The sequence below is a fragment of the Podospora bellae-mahoneyi genome, chromosome 6 (assembly GCF_035222275.1).
Source record: "Podospora bellae-mahoneyi strain CBS 112042 chromosome 6, whole genome shotgun sequence".
NCBI lineage: Eukaryota > Fungi > Ascomycota > Sordariomycetes > Sordariales > Podosporaceae > Podospora > Podospora bellae-mahoneyi.
The window spans coordinates 1,549,326-1,570,849 of record NC_085885.1 but is presented as its reverse complement, the minus strand read 5'-3'; the positions used below and the strand labels follow the sequence as shown (position 1 = coordinate 1,570,849).

General features: G+C 53.2%; 3 protein-coding genes across 3 annotated transcripts; 2 read left to right on the top strand and 1 right to left on the bottom strand.

Moving 5' to 3' along the window:
- The first annotated feature begins 5,157 nt into the window (after positions 1-5,157).
- QC761_602840 (uncharacterized protein) lies at positions 5,158-10,572 on the top strand. Its single transcript, XM_062880732.1, is given in 5 exon segments — positions 5,158-5,941; positions 6,094-6,885; positions 6,943-8,405; positions 8,481-10,182; positions 10,195-10,572. 3 exon segments carry the CDS (start codon positions 6,490-6,492, stop codon positions 8,740-8,742), a joined length of 2,121 nt encoding a protein of 706 aa, XP_062729418.1. The 5' UTR covers positions 5,158-5,941; positions 6,094-6,489; the 3' UTR covers positions 8,743-10,182; positions 10,195-10,572.
- A 3,673-nt stretch (positions 10,573-14,245) lies between these two features.
- QC761_602850 (uncharacterized protein) lies at positions 14,246-19,376 on the top strand. The gene is made up of 3 exons (XM_062880733.1): positions 14,246-16,204; positions 16,265-16,966; positions 17,031-19,376. The coding sequence occupies exons 1-3, from the start codon at positions 15,231-15,233 to the stop codon at positions 18,826-18,828; spliced, it is 3,474 nt and encodes a 1,157-aa protein (XP_062729417.1). The 5' UTR covers positions 14,246-15,230; the 3' UTR covers positions 18,829-19,376.
- On the bottom strand, positions 19,372-20,841 carry XAN1 (Alpha-ketoglutarate-dependent xanthine dioxygenase xan-1; the record flags this gene model as incomplete). Its single annotated transcript, XM_062880734.1, has 2 exons — positions 19,372-20,586; positions 20,736-20,841. 2 exons carry the CDS (start codon positions 20,839-20,841, stop codon positions 19,568-19,570), a joined length of 1,125 nt encoding a protein of 374 aa, XP_062729416.1. The 3' UTR covers positions 19,372-19,567.
- Between the last annotated feature and the right edge of the window lie 683 nt (positions 20,842-21,524).

The following is a 21,524-nucleotide window of genomic DNA, read 5'->3' as shown; positions in this document are numbered from 1 at the left end:
ATATTCTGTTCAACTGGATGACTGATTGGACTGACTGACTGACTAACTGACTGACTGACTACTACGTATCTCGCATGATCTCATCTAGTTAAATGCCACTCACGTCATAAACCCATCAACGACAATGCTGCTCGTTGTTAATCCACCCAACAACCTCAATCATGAACTTCATTTTCATCCCTCCATGCTCCAACCAGAAAAGCCAATGACGCATAAAAGTCAGGTTGGGGGCCAAGTGAAGCTTTTTTTTCACCCCTCACCTCTACCTCACCCCCGCACAATTCCCACTAGAAAGATCTGAAACACTGACATCTTTATGCCTCTCTCCTCTCGGCAACTCACGGCCGGCAGCTATGCAGATCCGAGAACCAATCTGCAAAAAAGATCTAGGGTAAAACTAGAACATGAATGATCGCCCAGTTGTTCGTCTGATGTTGTGAACGGGTCAATGCCTGGGGAGTTGACACAAGCTTTTTTTTTTTCTTTTTCTTTTTGTTGCAGCGGTTTTGAAGCAGCAGGGACATCGATTTGTCTCACCATAATGTGGGGTATGGAGGTGGTGATGTAGGTGGCTTTGGGCGCCATTGAACAGTTACCTACCTGGCAGAGAAGCGCTAAGATCATGTGAAAGCCTGAAGAGTGTAATATAATGGGCAATGCTATACTGGTTCATCACGGTTTACAGATCGTCCATGTGAGCCTGGAAATTAATTCAAGGTGTGAGGGTTTGGCGATGGTCTTGTAGGTATGCACGATGAGCTAGTGGCTTCATTCAAGAGTGGTGATCTCAAGTCCGGATTCGTCAAATCATGGAAAAGAAAAAGAACGTTATCAGTTGTCGATGGGTGTATACAGAAACGCCTACTCAGTGTATCCAAGTTGCTTTTCACACATAACTTCACTTATCACGTTCTCGTCTACAACTAATAATCTATGAGTTCACCTCACGATGAGATCCGGAGCAACCACCCCCCCATATCCCGCGTCTCTTCTCCATCTTTTCCCCCAAAACTTCCAATCCGGCCTATCTTGGTAACCTAAACCTCACAGCTCTCACATATGTTTTTTTTAAAAAAATCAGGGTTTTGGCTGGGGGTACGTAACAACCACACTCTCCCGGATTGGTCCTACCAAAAGGAGCAAGCTGGGCTACTGTCCGCTCAAAAGATCATCACCACGTGTGGGCAGCTCGGGCGAACGGTGCAGATCGGTTGATCATTTTCTTTTTCAACTACGTAGCAGCTGCTGTGTCAGATATCGAATCTAACAAGACGGGCGTAGGTTTCCGTTTTCGGATTTATGCAACACGGATGCTGCTGGTATTCCCCTCATTTGACACAAGAAGCTGAGTACCTTAGTCTACGTGTTAATAGTTCTGACGGTGAAAAACAGCAATAAAGAACATGATGACCAGAGGCAGCTAGGTAGGCTCGGACTACAACGAGTCCCTATTGTGTGATAGAACCATGGGTGAGGCTCTCGTCTGTGGAATTTGTGGGTGGCCCAGATGGCTCGTATGATCAAAAATATTCTCGGTTGTTGGATACAGCAGCATATCTGCCAACCCTTCTCGACCTGAAAGAGACGACGACATTGCATACAGGCATGTGCCATGATAATGCTCGCCCGCCTCCACACATACAAGAGTGCCGTGTCGAGCATGTGAGCGGGAAGGATCGTGAACAATCTGCAGCAACAAAAGTAAGCCGTGACCCAAGGGCCCCGCGGAAGAACATGGTCCAGGGAGGGGGGGCCTCGACAAAAGAACAGGGAGCTTTGCCGCCGTGTTATTTGAATCGCGTGTCCTGCAGCTAAGATGGCCAGCGATGGCTAACCGCCCAGGAGTCGAGTCTGGTTCCCGCGAGATGGGGGCAATGGCAATGTGTGCTCATGATGAAGAAGGACAGGGAGAGGGGTAAGCAAAACCGAAAGCCAAGGCCCGTCAGGTGCGAAGCGAGTGCGCGGTGGTGCGGTCGCCGGACATGAAGAGCCAGTTTGGGGTGTGGGGCTGGCCCCCGAGGACAACAGAAAAAACCAAGGTGGTCTTCCGGTACCGAAGGCTTCGTTGACCTGGGGGTCCAGCCGGGGGTGTCCGGTGGTGCAAGCCACGGGTGTCGGCACTCATCAAGCTTCCCGGACAAGAAGTCGTCTGCCCGCGTAATTTCCTACTGGTATATCCGAATCTACCTGGTGGTGAGGTTTGCGAAATGTCATCCCGTGTGATACTACACTAGGCGCGGTTAGACGCGACTACCCACAAAGAAGAAGGTAGGAAGCTTTCAAATCTCTCTGTAAGCTACCGTTGGAATCTTGGGAGCAGGGCACGCCCCTGAAGCGCCGTGATGAACTGCTGTCTTGTTGGGCCAGGCCAGCAAATCGGACTGGTGATCGGTGACTCTACTTCACAATGGTCCCCGCACCCGCCCCCGTCGTCCGTGCCCGTGCCCGCATTCTTACCCGTTACATACCCGCACCGATGACAACGGTTTCGGCGGGGTGGGGTCGTGAGAGCGGGGGAAGCTGACTTGAGGGGGGGAACTGATTAGCCACAGAAAGAGACAGACAGGACGGCATGACGGCCACATATGCACCCCTAAGTCTTGTAAGACCGGGTGTGGACAGTCGACGACAGAATCAGGATGGCACATGCAGGCCACGTCCGAATATCGACGACATCCGTGCTTTTCCAACGAGAAATCGGGCGTGTGTAATATCGTCTGCGGCAGCCGCACCTTAGACTAGCGTGGGTCTAGACGGGTGGTGTCAATGTATGCCATGTGTAGCCAGGGTTTGTGTGTGCCGGTTAATATATATCGAAAAGTCCCATGACCTCCCACACGGTCACCAAGGGAGCGGAGCGTAGCGGGAGGAGGACAGCGAGTGCTGAAGAGGGCCAGATGGGCCGTTGCTAGGGACTCTTGGGCGGCTGAGTGGTTAGCGAATGTACGAGGACAGAAATACAATTGTCTGGATCGTTCTGTGGTAGGTATCCAGATCTTTAGCTGGTGGAGGAGTTGGTCCGAGTTGCTAGGGTTGAGGTTGGCATAGGGTTAAACCTGAGCTTATTGATATTCGATAGCCCGATATTTCTGTATCCCAACAGCTGGAGATGTCGTGTCCTGAGGCTCTTTCACACCAAGTTGTGTGGCTGGTGGTGGTGTGCACAAGGGTCTAATTGCAAGCATTCGGACCGACCGTCTTTTTGGGCGCCCAGTGGAAGTCGCTGTTCCCCAAGCCACTAACGCACTCGGCTGGGCTGCGGATGCACGTGCGCGGTGCAGACCGTAATTTACCAGTTAATCCTGAAACGGTCTACCACCGCCCGTTTTGACGTTTCGAGCCGTTGGAAAAAGCGACTTGCTCCGAATCGGATGGACAGTGCTTCTATGCGCCCCACAAACAGCCACAAGTACCCTTTAGGACACACAGAGGGCGGGATTTTGGTATCGCGAACAAGGCGAGATTGCGGCTTCGACAGACGGGAGCTTGGAGATGTGACGTGCTTGGGCCAATTTGCCCATCACAGACAGCCCAGCATTGTTGATGAGTCTAGACGGGAGTCCTTCCAGTGGTCGCACGGCAGGAAACGAAAGTTGACAGTCGAGAAGGAAGAGGACCAAAACTTGGTTCCCAATATAGCGGTCCACCACCCTTCTATCGAGCCCTCAATATCAGCAATATCTCGGTTACCCGAAATAGGACGGACCCTTAGGCAGTCGAGGCAGCCACGCAGCTTGTCGGCGGCGGTGGCAAGTATGCGGTGGAGCGGGCCATCGTGTTGAATGTTCACGAGATCCTGCTTCATCCACCAGAAGGGAAGGCAAAGAAGCCCGTTGATGAGAAGAGTCATATACGGCCGCAGAGGCGGAATGGGAACTGATCACCACCTGACCGTCCACATCCACCGGTTTGCCGCCTACAAGACGATGCTCGATCGACTCCCGAGGTGATCTTTTTGTTGGCAGAGTGGTGTGGGTGTGCTTGTATCGTACGTATCGACACATCCAGGACGCAGGTACCTGCCACCACCACCAGCCTAGTAGGTTGACGAGGATCATGACGAACAGCTTTGTTCCAAGACGATGCTCCGTGTGGTGTGGAGTTCTTTCGTGGCCTTCTCGAACTCTCTGCTCCTCACCACAGTTCTTCGCGGCGGACAGTGCGGAGGGCCCGAGCATGGGAACAAGGCGATTCGTCGAGCCCAGAGATTACCAGGAGCGACGCTGGCAGTTGTTGAATTTATGCTAAATACAATTTGCAAGGGTTTATCAAGCCTTACGGTATGGCGCGCTTGTATTATGTGAAGGGGTCCCTGGTAGAAGCACGACCTTATCACTCGCTCTTATAAGGCCGGTACAACCACCTAAACTCTTCGTAACCAACATCAACACACACACGAGTCAAGAATTAACAGAGTATTAAGAGGGGGGGATGGGTGAGCTGGTGATCAAGCCGTCAAAGTCCGGACTGTTGGTGATTGGATGACTGACTGGAAGCGAAGATGCGGGGTCAATGTACACGATTGTACTGCTGCTTCTTGATGGAGGAGCTGGATTGAGAATACTGGGGCTATTGGCTGTCATTTCTGGGGATGTTTTTTGCAGATCAAACCGGGGATGCAGGTCCACGATGATTACCTCCACATGGCCTTCAGTGTGTCTTACATGAGAGGTCTTCCAGGGCCCGGGTTCGGGTTCGTGTGTTGACTCAAGAAAAGTAAGACTATGAGTGAACGTGCGCACCATTTCCCTTCATCCGGCTGGTGATGCCGACAACCCATGGACATCTTCATACGTGCTGTCATGTCAAAGTCCCTGCTGCCCTGTCTGTCTGCTGGAGTTGCAGCAAGAGCCTGGCGAGTGATCTGGAGCTTTTCAGCTGATCGGCTAACCTTTGCAGTTTCATTCACCGCCATGGCAGTCGTGGCTAGCCCTCGCGGTACACGATACTATTACATGAGTTAGCGCCGCTGTCCTGGCCCTGGTCAGTACGAGTACGTGTTACGGTAGTAGGTAGGTGTCTGTCTGTCTGTCTGTCTGTGCCGAGACGGGCAGTCAACGTAAGTCTTATTTATAAGGCACTTTGTCAATGCCTCGTTCAACATACCCTCTGTCACTCTGCTTACCTACCTATACTTTTGGATGATGGAAGCTCAAACAGGCAACGGAACGAGCGGAGCAGACCGACCACCTGCACCTGCGGTCAGTGGTCAATGCTTTTGCTGTCTTCCCCAGCCCAAGCCCAAGAAGTGAACGAACGGTTTTGGAGATTCCTTGGGGAACCCCACCCCCGCGTTTTTGATTTGCGACTCCTCCGCCTCCCTCCAATGATCCATCTCGTTTTCCTTCTTTCCCCCTTCTCCGCAAATGCTGTGTCCGGCCCCACCCCTTCCACACAGACTTCTCTCCTGCTTGTCCCTTGCTGATGACTTCTCTCAGCTGGTGACACAGGTGACAGCCAGACCACCGGCTGCTCGCGGCTCGCTTCACGTCCCCATGCTCCTGATTCCCTCGAGGACCTCGGCCCTCGATGCATCCTCCATGATCCAGCACGCACCAAATCCGGGGCACACCCACAGCACCATCAGAGACCACTTTTCTGCCACTCCACATGGCGCTTTCGCTCAGCGTCACTGCAACGCTGAGCAGGGGGTCATAGTCCATCGGTCGTTCACGGTTCCCACCCTCGTCGAGCCTAGCGCATGGGGCTCCCCTGTAGACCACCGTCCCGTCTCCGTTTTGGACGACGAATTTTGGAGTCCATCGCATGAGTGAAAAGCGATGGGGTTTGCCGAAAGCTAACCTGGAGCCGCTGCCAATCTAACGGTACACTCAAGGGGGTATCAGCATCACGGTAGCAACACCGCGGATCACTGTGACCCGGCCTTGGGAACTCATCAACAGGACCAGGGCAAATTTCCCCCACAAAGCATCAAGTCACCGTTAGTTCAGACGCCCACCCCCCCTCCTCCCCCCCTTCAAGAGGTAGGTATCTCCGAAGCCACCCAAGGGTGCATCTGTTGTACCTGTTCCCTCCTCTTCATACTGGTCTTGGGTTTTATTCTACAAGGGCTGCCGCTCACGCTACCTCTAGGCGAGCTTACCCCCATATGAATCCTTCACATCCCACAGTTCCCGAAAAGACCTGTCCTTCCCCTTTACTTTTGCTATCACCACACATCACCAACATACGGCCCAGCGTACCTCCGTTCCTTTCCATCTCCTCCACCTCACTCCCTCTGGTCGTCGCCGCTTGATGATGCGAGCTGGACAACAACAACCGAGTGCTTGTGTTTTTGGTGCTTGCGGTGTCTGAGTCGACAGAACCGTCGAAGCGGGAAGCGGTTGCTGTTATCCGCCGGTTGATTACCTCGAACGAAACACGGAAGCACGGGATTCTCTAACAACACCCATATCTATCGGAACACATCACGAGCATCACCGGTCTGTCTCTTTGGACGCACTCACCAACGTACCGAGTGCCAACAGCATGTCACCATCGTCCAACGGTGACTCTCCACATTCTTCCACGGCCACTATGACTGCGGCTGCCAGTGCTACTGTTGTAGGAAGGTTTCCATTGCCGAACAGGGACTTCACCATCGAGGTGCCCTCGCCCCAGCTTCTGGCCCAGGTCCAGGTTAACGGCGGTGGCGTAAACTCTCTCAAGTCACCAACATCTCTCAAGTCGGCTCGGACTCCTAGCTTCAGCAGGGAAGGCATACTCGGTTCGGCGCAGAAGGCGCGCAATCTTTCACAGTCATCAGACAACAGGCCAGAATCGAATGGGATGCAGAAGGCACCGAGCGATGAGGGTATCAACCCTCTTAAAAGGCGGAATACCGATGCGGGCGTCGACTATCCAAGGCGGAGGGCAACCATCGCTGTACGTTGAATCGAGAACACAGGACCAGCCGGGAAGGTTACTGACAGGATTTTATAGTGCGAGGTTTGCCGTTCGAGGAAGTCACGATGCGATGGCACGAAGCCAAAGTGCAAGCTATGTACCGAGTTGGGTGCCGAGTGCATTTATCGTGAGCCCGGCATCAAGCTGGATGCCGGCGACAAGCTTATCCTGGAGCGCTTGAACCGCATCGAGAACCTGCTCCAGATGAACATGGTGGGCCACCCCAATGGCATGGGCATGTCTCATGATTCGCCAAATATGAGCAATGGGACAGCTCTCAGCGGTGACAACTTGATGGGAATCGGGTCAAATGCCGCCAACTTTGTGTCCGTCATTCCCAGCGGTGGACTTGGGACATGGTCCGCCACAGCCACTAACAATATCTCGACCATGCCAAAGGTGCACACGAATGCAGCTCTGCATCTGCTGCAGTGGCCCATGATCCGCGATTTGGTATCACGACCGTACGACCCTCAAATTCTCCTGCAACTTGAGATGGCCCGTGAGCCGCTGCATTCTCTCGCCAAGACTCCCTGCGTCGACCTTTCCAATACGAATGCCTACATCGAAGCCTACTTTGACAGAGTCAACATCTGGTACGCCTGCGTCAACCCATACACGTGGAGGAGCCACTACAGGATAGCGCTATCAAACGGTTTCAGAGAAGGACCAGAGAGTTGCATTGTGCTGTTGGTGCTGGCCCTGGGCCAGGCTAGCTCGAGAGGCAGCATCTCGAGGATTGTACCCCACGAGGATCCTCCCGGACTTCAGTATTTCACCGCAGCTTGGTCTCTGCTGCCAGGCATGATGACGTCCAACAGTGTGCTCGCAGCACAGTGTCACTTGCTGGCTGCTGCTTATCTGTTTTACCTTGTTCGACCGCTGGAGGCATGGAACTTGCTTTGCACGACAAGTACGAAACTGCAGCTTTTGCTCATGGCGCCGAGCAGAGTGCCCGCTGATCAGAGGGAGCTGATCGAAAGAATTTACTGGAACTCACTTCTCTTCGAAAGCGATTTATTGGCCGAATTGGACCTCCCCCATTCTGGTGTGGTTGCATTTGAGGAGAATGTTGGTCTTCCCTGCGGGTTCGAGGGCGATGAGCAGGAAGCAGTTGGACGCGACGAGTTGTGGTATTTCCTGGCCGAGATTGCACTGAGGAGGCTGCTCAACCGCGTCAGTCAGCTCATCTACTCGAAGGATTCCATGGCATCAACAACAAGCTTGGAGCCGGTCGTGGCAGAGCTTGACTTCCAGCTGACACAGTGGTATGAGAGCTTGCCGCTACCGCTGCAGTTTCCCTTCACACGGACGATGCTTCCCGATCCGGTGCAGACGGTGCTGAGATTACGCTTCTTCGCCTGCCGAACCATCATCTATCGACCTTATATTCTGGCGGTCCTTGACAACGAGCAAGCGGTGTTGGACCCCTCGGTGCGGGAGGCTTGCACAAAGTGCCTAGAAGCGTCAATCCGGCAACTGGAGCACATTACTGCGCAGTAAGTCTTTTTTTTCCCGTCTTTCCCATTCGTCAGCAGCGCTTCTTGACAGTTAATCTAACGAATTGGCCGCAGTCACGCCGGACATATGCCGTACCTTTGGCAGGGTGCTCTGTCCATAGTATCACAGACACTTTTGGTCATGGGCGCCACCATGTCGCCGTCACTCTCGAGCATCCTCTGGAGCCTGGTTCCCCACCGCGATACCATTGATCAAATCATCAACGACGTCGTCATGGAGATCGAGCGCTACGCTGTCCTGTCGCCAAGTCTGAGCCTCTCGGCTGAAATCATCAAGGAAGCCGAAGTCAGACGTCGGACCTACCTCAGCGGGTGAGCCCTTGCGGCAATCAAGAACAGCCCAGTCCGGACACCCGCACCCCGAACCCGCATCACCAGCCCTGATTACCAACACTGACATATATGTCTCGCCTAACGCTCCCATGAACCACGTTTCCGGTCTTGTGGGAAAGACAGCCGCTTGCCAGGTTGCAAAAGACCCCACGCCGCCATTCGCTTATTACTGAAGGTGCGCATGTCGCCGCTGCACATTTGGTACGAACACCAGGCATCCCGCCGGAGCATGCATCGTCTGAAGGCGATATCAGCATGGACCTTCATCTACGAAAATCGAAAAACCGTCACATAACTTGCGCAATTCTTCGGTACCCCAGTTGCTGTTAGGTTCCTACGTTGTCCGATATCACAAACCCGACATCGGGTCCGATAAAGACGGGGGGAGGAAATGGACGACAATGACGCATGCAAAACCGAGGGGAAAAGACCCGGGGCGTGGTGGACGTCCAAGGCGAAAACAAGCCGGTTCATCCATCGGACAACTCGAGCGGGCCTGGGTTACCACGCGCCGGGGCTGGTGCCCCGATAGGTGCGCATCTCGTGGACAAAACAACACCGACATTTTCCGCATAACAAACGATACAACTTTTCGGTGCAATTTCTCAGCAAACACACGTTCCCCGTCTTCGCAGAAAACAAGGCCCGGACGATGATGGTGTGTGTGAGAGTGTGGGAGTGAGTGCGAATCCTTTTCCGGGCTAATCACACACACCTCCGTTTTCTTTGGAGTTGGCGGTCGCAAATTGAACGGATTGTCCTTGGGACCGGGGTTTTCGGGCCGGCCCCCCGTTACCCCATGTTTTCACCCCGCCTTCTCCCCGCATTTTGGGACGTTGTCAATCAATTCAACTCATCCTTTCCGTTCTGGGGGTTGTTCATCCGACCCGTTTTATTCGATTATGGGTTTCATCATACTTTTATCTTCAACTTGAAACGACAACAGCACAACGGTGACGGAGGGGTGGCCATATGTTGCTGGCTGGGTCAGGGGGTTTATACCAATTCTTTCTCTTGTTTTCTCAATCTTTCATCCCGGGGCAGGTGGTCAAGAAAAATCAGGTAACATATCATCATCATCATCATCATCATCATTGACATTTTTTTCATCATCATCATCATCATCATCTCTTGGAGTTGGCAATTAGTGGCGGTTGGCTGGTGGCGGATGGGTTTCTCTTCTGCAACGATACGAGAGGATGGGAGGGGGGGGCGTGGTTACGAGACGGGGGGGGCTTCTAAGAATATCCATGGGTGAATTGTGAAAATGTAACGGAGGACGTACACACACACACACACACACACACACACACACACACACACACATACGACAACACAACAACATCAACGCAACGCCAAAGTCTTTTATATGTCATATATATATATATGGGGATCGGAAACAACTCTACGATGACACACACACGCGCGCGCACACGCACACCAGGGGTTGGGGACAGTCGGAAGGAACTCTGGGGTTGGGAGGCGGGGGAAACAGGTTTGGAAATTGGATTTGGCTACAGAGATGTTGCATGAATACCTTTTTTTGTTGTTCTTCAGTTGGGATACCACTTCTTTTTTTTTTTTTTTTTACTTCTTTTTTGGGCAACATTGCCATTTTTTTGACTAGGGGGAAAAGGGGTTTTATTCTTGATGTTGTAACTTTTTTTCTGTATAGTTTACATACCCCATTCTTATTCATATATATATATATATATACATATCAAAATGGCTGTCAAAAACACTACGATTCATGTGTTGGACTTGTCGATGTGAATGTGACAATGTTGGCAGTCTTGCGGATCAGCAGCAAGACTCCACCGCTGAGAAAAAAGGGCGACGAGCGGTGCCGAGCGATTGACCGTTGAAGGAAGAAAGAAAGAAGACCGTTGAGTTTTCCAGCCGCCATGGCGGTGGTGGCTGATCGCGGAAGAGGAAAACCGTTTTTTTTTTTGGCCTTGGCTGAAGGGGAGATACTTGGCTTTGGATAACTCTTTTTTCTACGCGGTATCCACAAACGTCTGTCTAACCCTGGAGGGGCTTTTTTCAAACCCTTGACCGTAAAGTTCCCCAAAATCCACCCCCTCCAGTCATGTACTTGTTAACGCCGGACAGGTGGGGAGGGGCTGGGGGGCTTGAACGTTTGACAAGACCCTAACTCTCGATAGTCGGTGCTCGGTAGGAGAATTTATTTGCTGGCATGTTTTTTGTCAACCACCACCACCGCCAACCAAAACCGACCAACCGTTATGTTATGGATGGGGTGAAGGGGCGGGACGAAGAGGATAAAAAACATGAGACGAAACTAGCACGAAACGAGATGACCTGCAGAATTTGGACAAAAGGTTCTGCTGCAACGACGACCGGGTTTGTGGTTTTTTTTGGGCAGTGTGGAGTTGTGGACTCGGACTCGGGATGGGAGGGGGGATATGTTGCGCGCAGGAAGACGGGAGGATCAATGTATTGTGGGTTACGGACGGGAGTTCGTTCACCATGTGCACTGTCTAGGTTGGTAGGTGCCTACGTAGATTAAGGTGTGGAGCGGCCTGTTTTGGGATATGTGCTCTCCTCAGTACACGACAAGGAGGAGAGCAACACGGCTCGGAAAATGTGTGCCACCTGTGGGGAAGAGAGAGAACCTCTTTTGGGACAATCATTGCTCGACCAGGCGTGGCGAGGCAGAGGGGCGTTGGTTGCCCTCTTGGTCAAGGTCAGGTCTAGTTGGCGTATGCGCGTGATGTGTGTGGTGATGGCTATGTGCGGACGGAGATGCTGATGGGGATCTTCGGCTTGGAGTTCCGAGGCCGTGTTTGTACACGCATTAGTATGAAGTGAGTGACCAAATGGGGGAGGCATGTGGCATATGATGGTGGCTAGGGTCGGGTTGTTGTGTCTGGTAACTGCTGACAAAGGCGTGAATTTTTTCTTGTTTTTATTCTCCGAGATTTGGTCAGTTCTGACTGACTGTGGCCACGAAGGAAAAAGGGTGCAGTTGTGCTACACTACCTTACCACGACTACTTACCTACCTACCCTGAGCTTTGACCGGAGATGATGGGGTTGTGGTAGCGAGGTTCATGTGGTGATCAAGTGAGGCTGGTGGTGGTTTATGATGGTGGATAGGCGGCGAATATTGCGGGATCGAGGGGTGTGAAGCTGAGGTGTACGATAGCTATACCTGGCCTCACGGTGGTGTCCAAGTTTCCGAGCGTTTTCGGGTTGTGCTGTGCGTACCAGAAGGGGTGTAGATGTGAATGTGGACCGGAGTGAGACCCTGATCATGAAGACATGATGGACTATATCTGCAGTATGCGATGTGACGAGGTGGTCTGGCTAAGCTAGCTGGGGTTTGATATTCAGGTACCGTTTCCTTGGACGGTAGATGGCGTACCTGAACGAGATGAGATCGGATGGAGCCGGCAAGGCTTCAGACAACCGTTTTGCTTTGTCAGATCTTATCACATCTGTCATTATGTGATGAGATGGGACCAAGATGACATCGGACGAAAGATAGGAATATTTTCCTCAAGCTGAAACGAAACGAGGAGGAATCTCCATATGATCCCACGTACCAAGCCTAGGGAACCGTCTACATCAGAAGCGATGATTCCGGGGGTCTGGAAGAAGACAGACGTGATCTCGCTTGGTGCCGTTGGGTCCAAGAGCGGGCAATTTCCCTTCGTTAGTGCGAGTAGTTATCGATGTAGATATTTGTACCTACTCAACCTCACCGTCTTGACGATGAAATCAGCGAGGTATGCGCGAGAAATCAACAGTGAATCGGTCATTCTAGCATTACAACCAGGCCTGAGCACTCAACTCCGAGACCAAAAGGGCTGGTGGTAGTTGTAGCAGATTTCCGTAGTGCTGATACAAGGCAGCCACGGAAGACCTGCCCGTCATACGACATGTTCGTTGGGAACAAGGCAATCAATGCCTGTCTAACGTTGTGTAGAGTTGTATGGGCGTTGTTAGAAACCAAGTTATTGTACTGCTTCTTTTCGGGGAACCACGTGGTGGAACCAGAACAGTACATGGAGACGGCTCGACTTACCTTGTTTCATTCAGGTAGGGTGGTGGGAGAAGTGTGCATATTATTCCGGCAGTCAGATTCATCGCTAGCCTCTTAGATGGTGGTTGACGTCTTAATTCAGCATGATAATGATAATTTCATCATGGTCCGATCCGAGATGGGTTGTGAAAGCTACGCTGGCCTACCTTTGCTGGGTGTCAAGGCCAGTCACGGCGAAAAAATAGGGCCGACAGTGCAACGTCAAAGGGTCCATTTTGACTCTTCTCCTTTCAATTTTCATTGCCGCTGGCTTTGTGGGCAGTGGTAGTATAAGGTACGGTAGTAGACTCTTGAGTGTTTTATTGCATGATTAGCGAGTGCGATACATCTGAAAGTTACATCAGCCTTCTGTAGTGTCGGTGATGCTTTTGCTAAAGCCTCAAGTTTTCGGGATTAATCCCGACGTCCATGCTCAGAGGGTTCCATATTGGTGTTTTTATCGTTGCATCTTGAACGGGATGGAACTTGTTCAACGGTCGGTTTTTGTCTTGGGTGTCGTTTGTTGGGGATACTACTGTGTCAATGGGCAGCCAGTCTCGCGCCGTCATACCGATAGCCTTCGCCGCAGCAGGCAAAAAGGCTTGTATCACGTTGCCTTCAAGGTGAGCGCGTTCTGATGAAAGCTGCGACTGCCGGCCCCTCCGGTTGAGCATGTCCCGGACCGGTCAGTTCGCCGTCTTGCGTTCCACGGCATGACGTGCTGTACAGTACCGTGTGCCGGTAGTTGACTCCGTTGTGCAACCAAATGATGGAATCATGTCTCGGGAGTCGGGATATGGTTGCTTTGGCATCTTCCCCTGCAGCGGATCGGAGTCCCGTGAGGCATTTCAGCATCTGATGATGGGGTAAAGTGGCAGTCGCTGGAGGCTAGAATCGGAGGAGCGCCGGCATGTGGACTTTAGGGCCATTTGGGTAATCGTTAACCATAGGGATGTGCTCCGTCCTTCCTGTTGCTGTGGAGGACGACCGGTCCGTGAATACATCGGTCTTCTGTCAAGCTTGAGGTTTGGACCGTGGAGTCTTCGGTGCCGAAGATGTTTCCAAGCGCCGAGGATCGATCTCCGGGGAAGGCCCCTGCGCCCGATAGGACGGGATCCGCTGCCGTCCGTGTCGTTCCTCCGCCCGTGCCGCTGAACGGCTTGTGTTGTGTTGGAGGCCGGGGCCGCACTGGCCACTCCATGACAGAATGCGGGGAAGGATCGTCGTCAAGACAGCCCCTCCTTTTGGGTCGACACTAGGATCAGGCCTAACAGCTATTCGCATGAACAACAGCTCGAAAGCCCTCAAATTGGGTGTTGGAGAGTGGTTTTCAAACCAAAGGACAGCGATTCTCTTGACGCTGGTATGGCTTTCTGACAAAACAATCTGCATTCAAGACCCTTGATTCAAGGGTTATAGAGGCCCCCGATCCATTGACCCTGATCGTTGCCCTGACGCAAATAAGCGCGGCAAACCAAAACCTGTTTTCTCCCCTCCAGCTTTCTCCAACAAGAGTCTGCTGGCATGAGCTGGGGGTCCAGGAATGTGCTGCCATTGGGACTGTCGAAGCCCGCATCACGTGATGTGATAGCTCGCCTCTCTGTGTTCAGCCATCTCCTTTTCAGTCGGTCGCGGGGATCGTTGTGTCCAATCGTCGGCTGCGTCACAGTGGTCGCGACTCTAGCCTGTCAGCTGCGTCGTGAGGTGATAGCAGTCCCATTGGAAGAAGGCCGGCAACTGATGCTTCGGAAGGGAGATTTTCTCCACTAACACGGCAAGCGAAGGACCCAAGCACCCCAGACAGCGTTCCGACGGTCGAGGCCTCAGGCCGTCATCACCCCTCATCTCATCTTTCCCTCTCGTCTCTCCTCACTCACCTCACCTTGCCCACGACCGACCCGCTCGCTCTTCCTCCACCCGACCGAACTCCCGCATCAGGCCTGATCCCTCCTCCACAGTTCTCGGCGGTGCCCAAAGCTGGTGATCCTTCAGCTGTCTGCAAAGAGCAGTTGCAAGCTAGGACGGGTCAGGTATTTATTAGGCTGCTGCCGGTTTTTCATCCGTGGTTAGGGCGAGCCCAGGGCAAAGCCAAGGGGTGGCACCGTGGGCTGTCGGAAGGAATTGTGTTGTGCTGGCAATGCAAGTGGTCCAAGTGGGAAGCCAGTGAGTCCAATCGCAGCCCCGGGGCATCTGCAGACCCGCCTCCGCCGTCCAACCACACTGGACCATCTGGCCGACGCTTCGTCTACCCCCGTCGCAATTCTCTTCCACCGTCCACCTGCCGCGGCACAGAGGCACTCAGAGTGCCAAAGCGGCTGTCAACACGCCGTCTTGTTGTGTTTTGTGCCCCATCAGACTCCAGACCCGTTGTCCTGTTGTCGTTGAAGTGAGCGAGTAATACGGGGACCAAGACGAATCGATCGAATGGCCGACGTCGAAGACCAGCAACAGGGCGGGCCTAGGACTTCGCGAAGCAGTGTGCGGAAGAAGCGCACAGGAAAATCTCCCAAGCCGGAGCTTCAGTCCCAAAACGATTGGACATCAGCCAGTGGGCCACGACCCCGTCCGTCGCCTCACCCGAAACGTCATGGGGATATAGACATAGACATAGACATTGTCGAGTCCTCTGACGACTCAGACGACGCCCAAGCGTCGCCTCCCAAGCAGCAGCAACCATCTCGACGTCCTTCGAAGCACCGTCAACAGCTCCCGAGTCCCACCGACTCCGAGGACTCCGACCTCCCGTCCAAGCCGCCGTCCCGTTCTCGACATCGGACTGCTGCCATGCGGCCCAACTCCACCGTGCCCTTGGTCGACACCAAGGCCATGGCCCGCCGTATGCAACATCGCACTTCATATGACGACGACGACGACGATGATGAGCCGCCTATACGTCCATCGCGGCCAGCAAGCCGCCAGACGATGGCATCTCATCGCGACCAGAGTTCTCGCTCCGCTCACCGCTACAGGTCTACTCCTGAATCTAGGCGCTCACCCCGCACTTCCATGTCCGATTCTGAGGGCGAAACTGACGTGACCGAGGATTCTTTGGAGGAAGTGGTTATTCAACAGCCTACCCGGAGAAGGAAGCCTCCGGCTGTTCCCACCGCCCCGGTACCCCCTCCCGCACCGTCCATGCATGAGCGCCTCAACCGGCGCACAGAGGAGCCCGAAATTGAGGTCGTCTATGAGGATCCAGATCCGGAGCCGGATTTTGCATCGACAAGGTATGAGCAATCGGTAGGTGTAGGAAGATCGCGAGCTCAATCCCGAGCCCCTTCCCGAGCACCCTCTCGAGCTGCGTCGGTGAAGCCGGATGCCTATCGTCGTCCGAGAGACGTTTCCCGTGCTCCGAGTCTCGATGGCGACCGGGCTCGGTCCAAATCCCGAACCAGAAGGTATTGTCAACCGCCTCCGAATAGGCAGTATTTCTCAGTAGTAGCTAACCCTGGCGATAGACCGTCGACCAGGCAGTATGAGTCAGACGCTTATGTGTCGAGGGCCCCTTCAGTGTTCAGAAGAGCCAACACCACCATAGAAGGGTCACACCATGCGTCGTCACAGAGCTTCAGCTCCAAGCGGTCCATGTTTGCCGATCCGACAGCTGCAAATAACATGCAGTTGGAGAGGCAACAACCCAAGAGGTTTACCACTTGTGTCTCATGCAGAGACAACAAGACTCTGGTCGAGAACACAGCCAAGCTTAAGTGCGCACATCGCATGTGCAACACTTGCCTGGTGCGCAGCTTTGAGCTGTCTCTTCGAGGCCCACAGCATATGCCCCCTCGATGTTGTACCGCAGAGCCCATCCCACCAAAACACGTCGACAAACTGCTGGGTGAAGATTTCAAAGCCGAGTGGAACCGAAAATACCGTGAGTATACGACCAGAAGCCGCATATATTGTCCGGAGGAACGGTGTGGCAGGTGGTTCCAGCCCGACAACATTCGTCAGGAGAACGGGCGTGGGCAGGCAAAATGCAGTCACTGCAAAACAAAAGTCTGCTGTGCTTGCCATGGACTGTGGCATCCGCAGTACAACTGCCCAGGCGATGAGAACACAGCACAGTTCATGCCGCAATCCAAGCGAGATACATACCAGACCTGTTATCAGTGCCATCACATGGTCGAACTCGCTGAAGGCTGCAACCATATGAAGTGGTAAGTCCAGGTTCCATGCCACCGCAATCATGATGGTTCCCAACTAATAACCTGTCCCTATCAGCCGTTGTGGTGCTCAGTTCTGTATGCTCTGCGGCGGTCCGTGGAAATCGTGCGCATGTCCCATGACGAATAACTCAGTCCAAGCTGTACCTCGAGCAGCCGCAGACCGCATGAGGACGCCGATGGACGAACCTCCGAATCCCTTTGCATCTGCGCCGAAGTACGCATCTCGTGTTCCCTCTCCCCAGGCTCCACGGTCGGGATTCCCGGCCTCTTATGCAGGCACTGTAAAGCCTCGCCCATCGAGCTACGAGGAAGAACCATATCTTGCTCGGCGTATGGAAGTCCGTGAAGAACCTCATCATGCTCGCCGGATGCATTCTTTTGATGATGCCTTTGGTCATGTCGATGACCAGGCCGAGTACGGTAGAGGAAGGGCAGGTGTCAACGTCTTTGACTTTGAAGAACAACCCCGACGACGCATCGAAGCTCGGAGCCGCGGAGCGTCTTTTGGAAACGGTGATTTCCGAGCTGGGAGGGCTGCAACGGTTGTTGCACCATCACCTCCGCAAACACATGTTCCCATGGCGCCGCCACCGCCTCGTTCGGCATTTGAGCCACCCTCACGCCCCGCCTTCGACCGAGTACCACCTCGGGCCGCGCCGCGCGCTGATTATGCCTCCGAGGCCTATGCTCAAAGAGCGGCGCGCTATGCTTCGCCGGAGCGATATGAGGAGTTTGCTGCCGAGAACTACACAGCCGACAGACGGAGACCGTACTCGCCCGAAAGACGACAAACATTCCCTACTGCGAGACGGCCGCGTTCTTTGGATAGACACCATCCATTTGCTCAGGAGCGGCGCGAAGAGTCACCCGATGGTTGGCAAGTCCCGACGCGTTTCCCATCCCCAGAAAGAGGAGCACCCATGGCTATGGAGATTCCGCAGAAGCCACGACACATGCTCGCGCCCGAGAGGCACATGCAGATCCCAGAAAGGCACATGGCACCCCAGGATAGACACATGCAGCTTCCTGAACGACACATGGCCACTCTTGACCGCTACGCCTCCATGTCGGAAAGGCACGCCCCAATGCCGGAAAGACAACAACAGCAGATGCCAGAGAGGCACATGGCAATGCCGGAAAGACAGCTGGCTCATCCTGACGATAGACTCCGTGCTCCTTCGCCCGAGAGACGCCGAGCGTCGTCATTCGACAAACGGCTCGCCGATCGTTTCAACCCGGAGAGCAGACAGAGTCCAGGAGCCTACCACATGGGCGGGATGGGCCACGCCGTCCCACCTGCTCCTATGACCACCATCGGAGTTGGCCCTGTCGGACCGCCCGGACACATAGGACACATGGGCATGATGAGTGCGATGGTGCCCCAGGGGCCGCTGAGTCCTACAAGAGGACCACCGCCTCTTTCTCGCACCGCATCGCACCCGGCAGCAGCAATGATGCACGGACACGGAGGTGGTCCATCAATTCCGGTCGCTCCGGTGCCGCCACCGGCTATTTCGCATATGCCTCGCAGGCACACCATGGAGGAGGACATCTACATCTCCGGCCGTCATCCAGGAGGACCGACACCTGAATGGTTTGGTCCCCCGGGCATGGGCATGGGACTGCATGAGTGGGATCCCAGCGGGGGTTCTGCCCGTGCTCCTCACATCCGAAGACGGGCCACGCAAGCTCACCGGGAGCACAACAAGACTGAGGCCAAGCCCTCGATGCAGGCTGGCCTGAGCGGATCTGGGAGAGGCTTGCATCGAGTGTCGGAGTGGGTGAATTATATTGAGCCTGGCCCGCCTGAGGATACAATGGGAGGAGGTGGCCCTGCGACGATTGTGGGATAGCGTTTTGTTTTCTTCTTGTCGTCATTTTTGGATTTTTCTTTGGCTATTTTATTGTATTTCTTATTCTTTTTTCTTGGGACATTCTGGATCTCATCAACTTTTCTTTATCACGTGTGTCACCACCACCACTACCACAAGCAAACAAAGTGAAGCGAAGCGATCATTACGTTGGGAGAGGGAAGAATTTCTGTTATGAAGTTATGATATCAGTGGATTTTGTACAAGTTGGTACCTGACGTGATGTGATGATGGATGAAGGGGCATCGAGAAGCATAGGCATTGTTTTAGGCATAGAAATGACGACATGAATGGTTGATGATATCATGGGGTTTTTGTTAATTTATTTTTACTTTTTGTTTTTATGGGTATTTGTTTTGCTCTGTCTTTACCTGCTATTCTATTGGTTGATTTGTCTGACATTGTGTGTATATCTCAGGCTGTCATGAGAGTTAAGTACAGGTAGGTTGAGGAGGGGGATGGTGTTTTGGGTTGGTGAGGGTCTCGGTCATGAGAAAGAAAGAAAATGATTGAATTTATTTGTTCCCCTGCCCTTAACGACAGTAATGGTTGTTCTATTGCCTCAGCTGTGTCTCATCATTCTCGAGCGCTGATATTTAAAAAAGAAAGGATGATAATACCTATTGCACGCTAAACAAAACTACCTATCTAAATCTCAAAGAAAGCACAAAACAGTCTAAACCCTTAACCTCCCCTCCTCTCGTCGAACCCTTAGCTTGATTTACTCATGATCAGGCCCCAAAGGAAACTCACTCGCCGCAACATTGCACTGCCTAAACAACCTCACCTCCTCCTCGGCAAACGCGCCCACAACACTATGCAACACCCCCCTGTTGTGGAAAAGCACAAAATCCCCCTCCTCCCAGTCATGCGCGTAGACATACTCGGGTGCAATCCCCGGCCTCTGCAGCCTATGCACAATCTCCCTCACCTCCGCCAAATCCTCAATCACCGTCCCATCAGCCAAGTGCAACTTTCTAATCGCAGAAGGGTGCACCTGCAGCGCTAGCTTTCCCGTGACAGGATTCTTCCAGCACATGGGCAAAATCTGGATCTTGTCTTGTTCAATAGGGGGGAGGTCCCCGAGAGGAATCTCTTTGCCTTGGGAGACCATACCCAGCCCGTCAGAGCGGGATTTGGCGCCTGACATCCAGATGTAGGGGTGGGGGGCATATTCCACGCGGGTGGAACGGCAAAAGGCTTGGTCTTTGGGGGAGAGGATGTCGTAGGAGGTGCATGATGAGACAAAAGCTGTGGTTCCCAAGGGGACGGAGAGCTCATCGCCTGTTCCGTCGTCGTAACGGCAGATTTGCCTGCGGCCAGAGGGGACTTTGACTGCCAGGAGGGTGGTCACGATGGGAGGGGCGAGTCCGTAGAGGGCGGCGTCGATGTGCCATCTATAGAACCTTGTGTGTGTGAGGTCGTCGGCTTCGGGGATGGAGGTGGCGTGGAAGGTTTTGTGGTGGGGGTGGCGGAGGGTGATGTTTTGAAGGCCTTCGTAGGAAGACACAAAGCCGTTGCCGATGACTTGGACTTGGGGCTGGTGGGGGATTGTTTTGAGGTCGGGGTGGAGGATGGAGCGTTTGGCGTCTACTGTTTTGCCATGACCATAAGAGGTTGCGAGGGGATCGAAGCGGTTGGTGAGCTCGTATTGGGCGCGTGGGGAGACGTGGGATTGGGATTTGAAGATTACGACTTGGTGGGTGAAGAGGGCGTCACGGATGAGGGCAAAGTCGGAGTCTGGGTGGGGGAATGTTAGTGGTGGGTGTTCTGGGGTTAGTTTGATAATTGGGGTGGCTTACCGAGGAGGTTACCGATTTCACGGGTATTCTCCCTTTTCTACAGAGGTCACATTGTTTCATCATGTATGATGCTTTTTCATGCCTTACCAGTGAGGTTCTCAATGTCAATGCCTGTGATGGTGGCTCCGAAGTTGATCTTGGAGCCCTCGGGAGGCGTGAGAGGTTGGACAACGGGGCCGGTGGCTGAAGGCATGGTTGCGAGTGTTTGGGGTTTAAAGGTTCTTGATTTGTTCTGTCTTGTAAGTCCGGGCTGAAGATGAGGAGCTAAAATTGAAGTCAAACAAGGAGAGCAGCCGTCTCTTATATCTTCCCAAGTTTCCTGTCATGACGTTGATGCTTATCTATCGGCCAGGATCTTTATCACTAATTGATGTCGGTGGTGACCGATAACAAGCGCGGATTTTGCCCCGCTGATAGCGGACGGCCGAACTCGGTCTTCGGTGGGGCGGGCTTCGCCGGGACCCTCAGCTTTTGCTGCACTGACGACACGGAGATGCCCAAATGGGTTTCTTGTGATTTTTAGGACGCAAGAGACACCATATGGAGTTCATAAGAAGTTTTGCGCAATTGTTGCTGATGTTTCGCATCAGGCTCCTGATACATCGTCAGTCAGAGTGTGGCTGGTGAGGGTTAGGGTTCAACGTGCCTACCGTGTAAGTCGAGGTTGATGGCCCTTCCCCAGTACCTTGCATAATGGAGTAGTACTGAAAGGAGAATCTAAATCTTATGAAAATAAGAGGATACGAAGCCTGACTTTTAGATGTATTACTTTTGCATGGAAAGAACTCCTGCGACAGTGACCGCTTATAGTTGCCAAAATCAAGGTACCTGTTCCTAGCCTTGCGTGCGCCTTCCCTCTGAGCAAACGCACTGTTG

What these genes read in the sequence shown, in the direction of transcription:
- QC761_602840 (XM_062880732.1), top strand. Translation starts at nt 6,490, where the DNA reads ATGTCACCATCGTCCAACGGTGACTCTCCACATTCTTCCACGGCCACT. An exon ending in GGCGGAGGGCAACCATCGCT is followed by an intron (nt 6,886 to 6,942) that starts GTACGTTGAATC and finishes AGGATTTTATAG; the next exon opens with TGCGAGGTTTGCCGTTCGAG. An exon ending in CTGGAGCACATTACTGCGCA is followed by an intron (nt 8,406 to 8,480) that starts GTAAGTCTTTTT and finishes AATTGGCCGCAG; the next exon opens with TCACGCCGGACATATGCCGT.
- QC761_602850 (XM_062880733.1), top strand. Translation starts at nt 15,231, where the DNA reads ATGGCCGACGTCGAAGACCAGCAACAGGGCGGGCCTAGGACTTCGCGA. An exon ending in TCCAAATCCCGAACCAGAAG is followed by an intron (nt 16,205 to 16,264) that starts GTATTGTCAACC and finishes CCCTGGCGATAG; the next exon opens with ACCGTCGACCAGGCAGTATG. An exon ending in GGCTGCAACCATATGAAGTG is followed by an intron (nt 16,967 to 17,030) that starts GTAAGTCCAGGT and finishes TGTCCCTATCAG; the next exon opens with CCGTTGTGGTGCTCAGTTCT.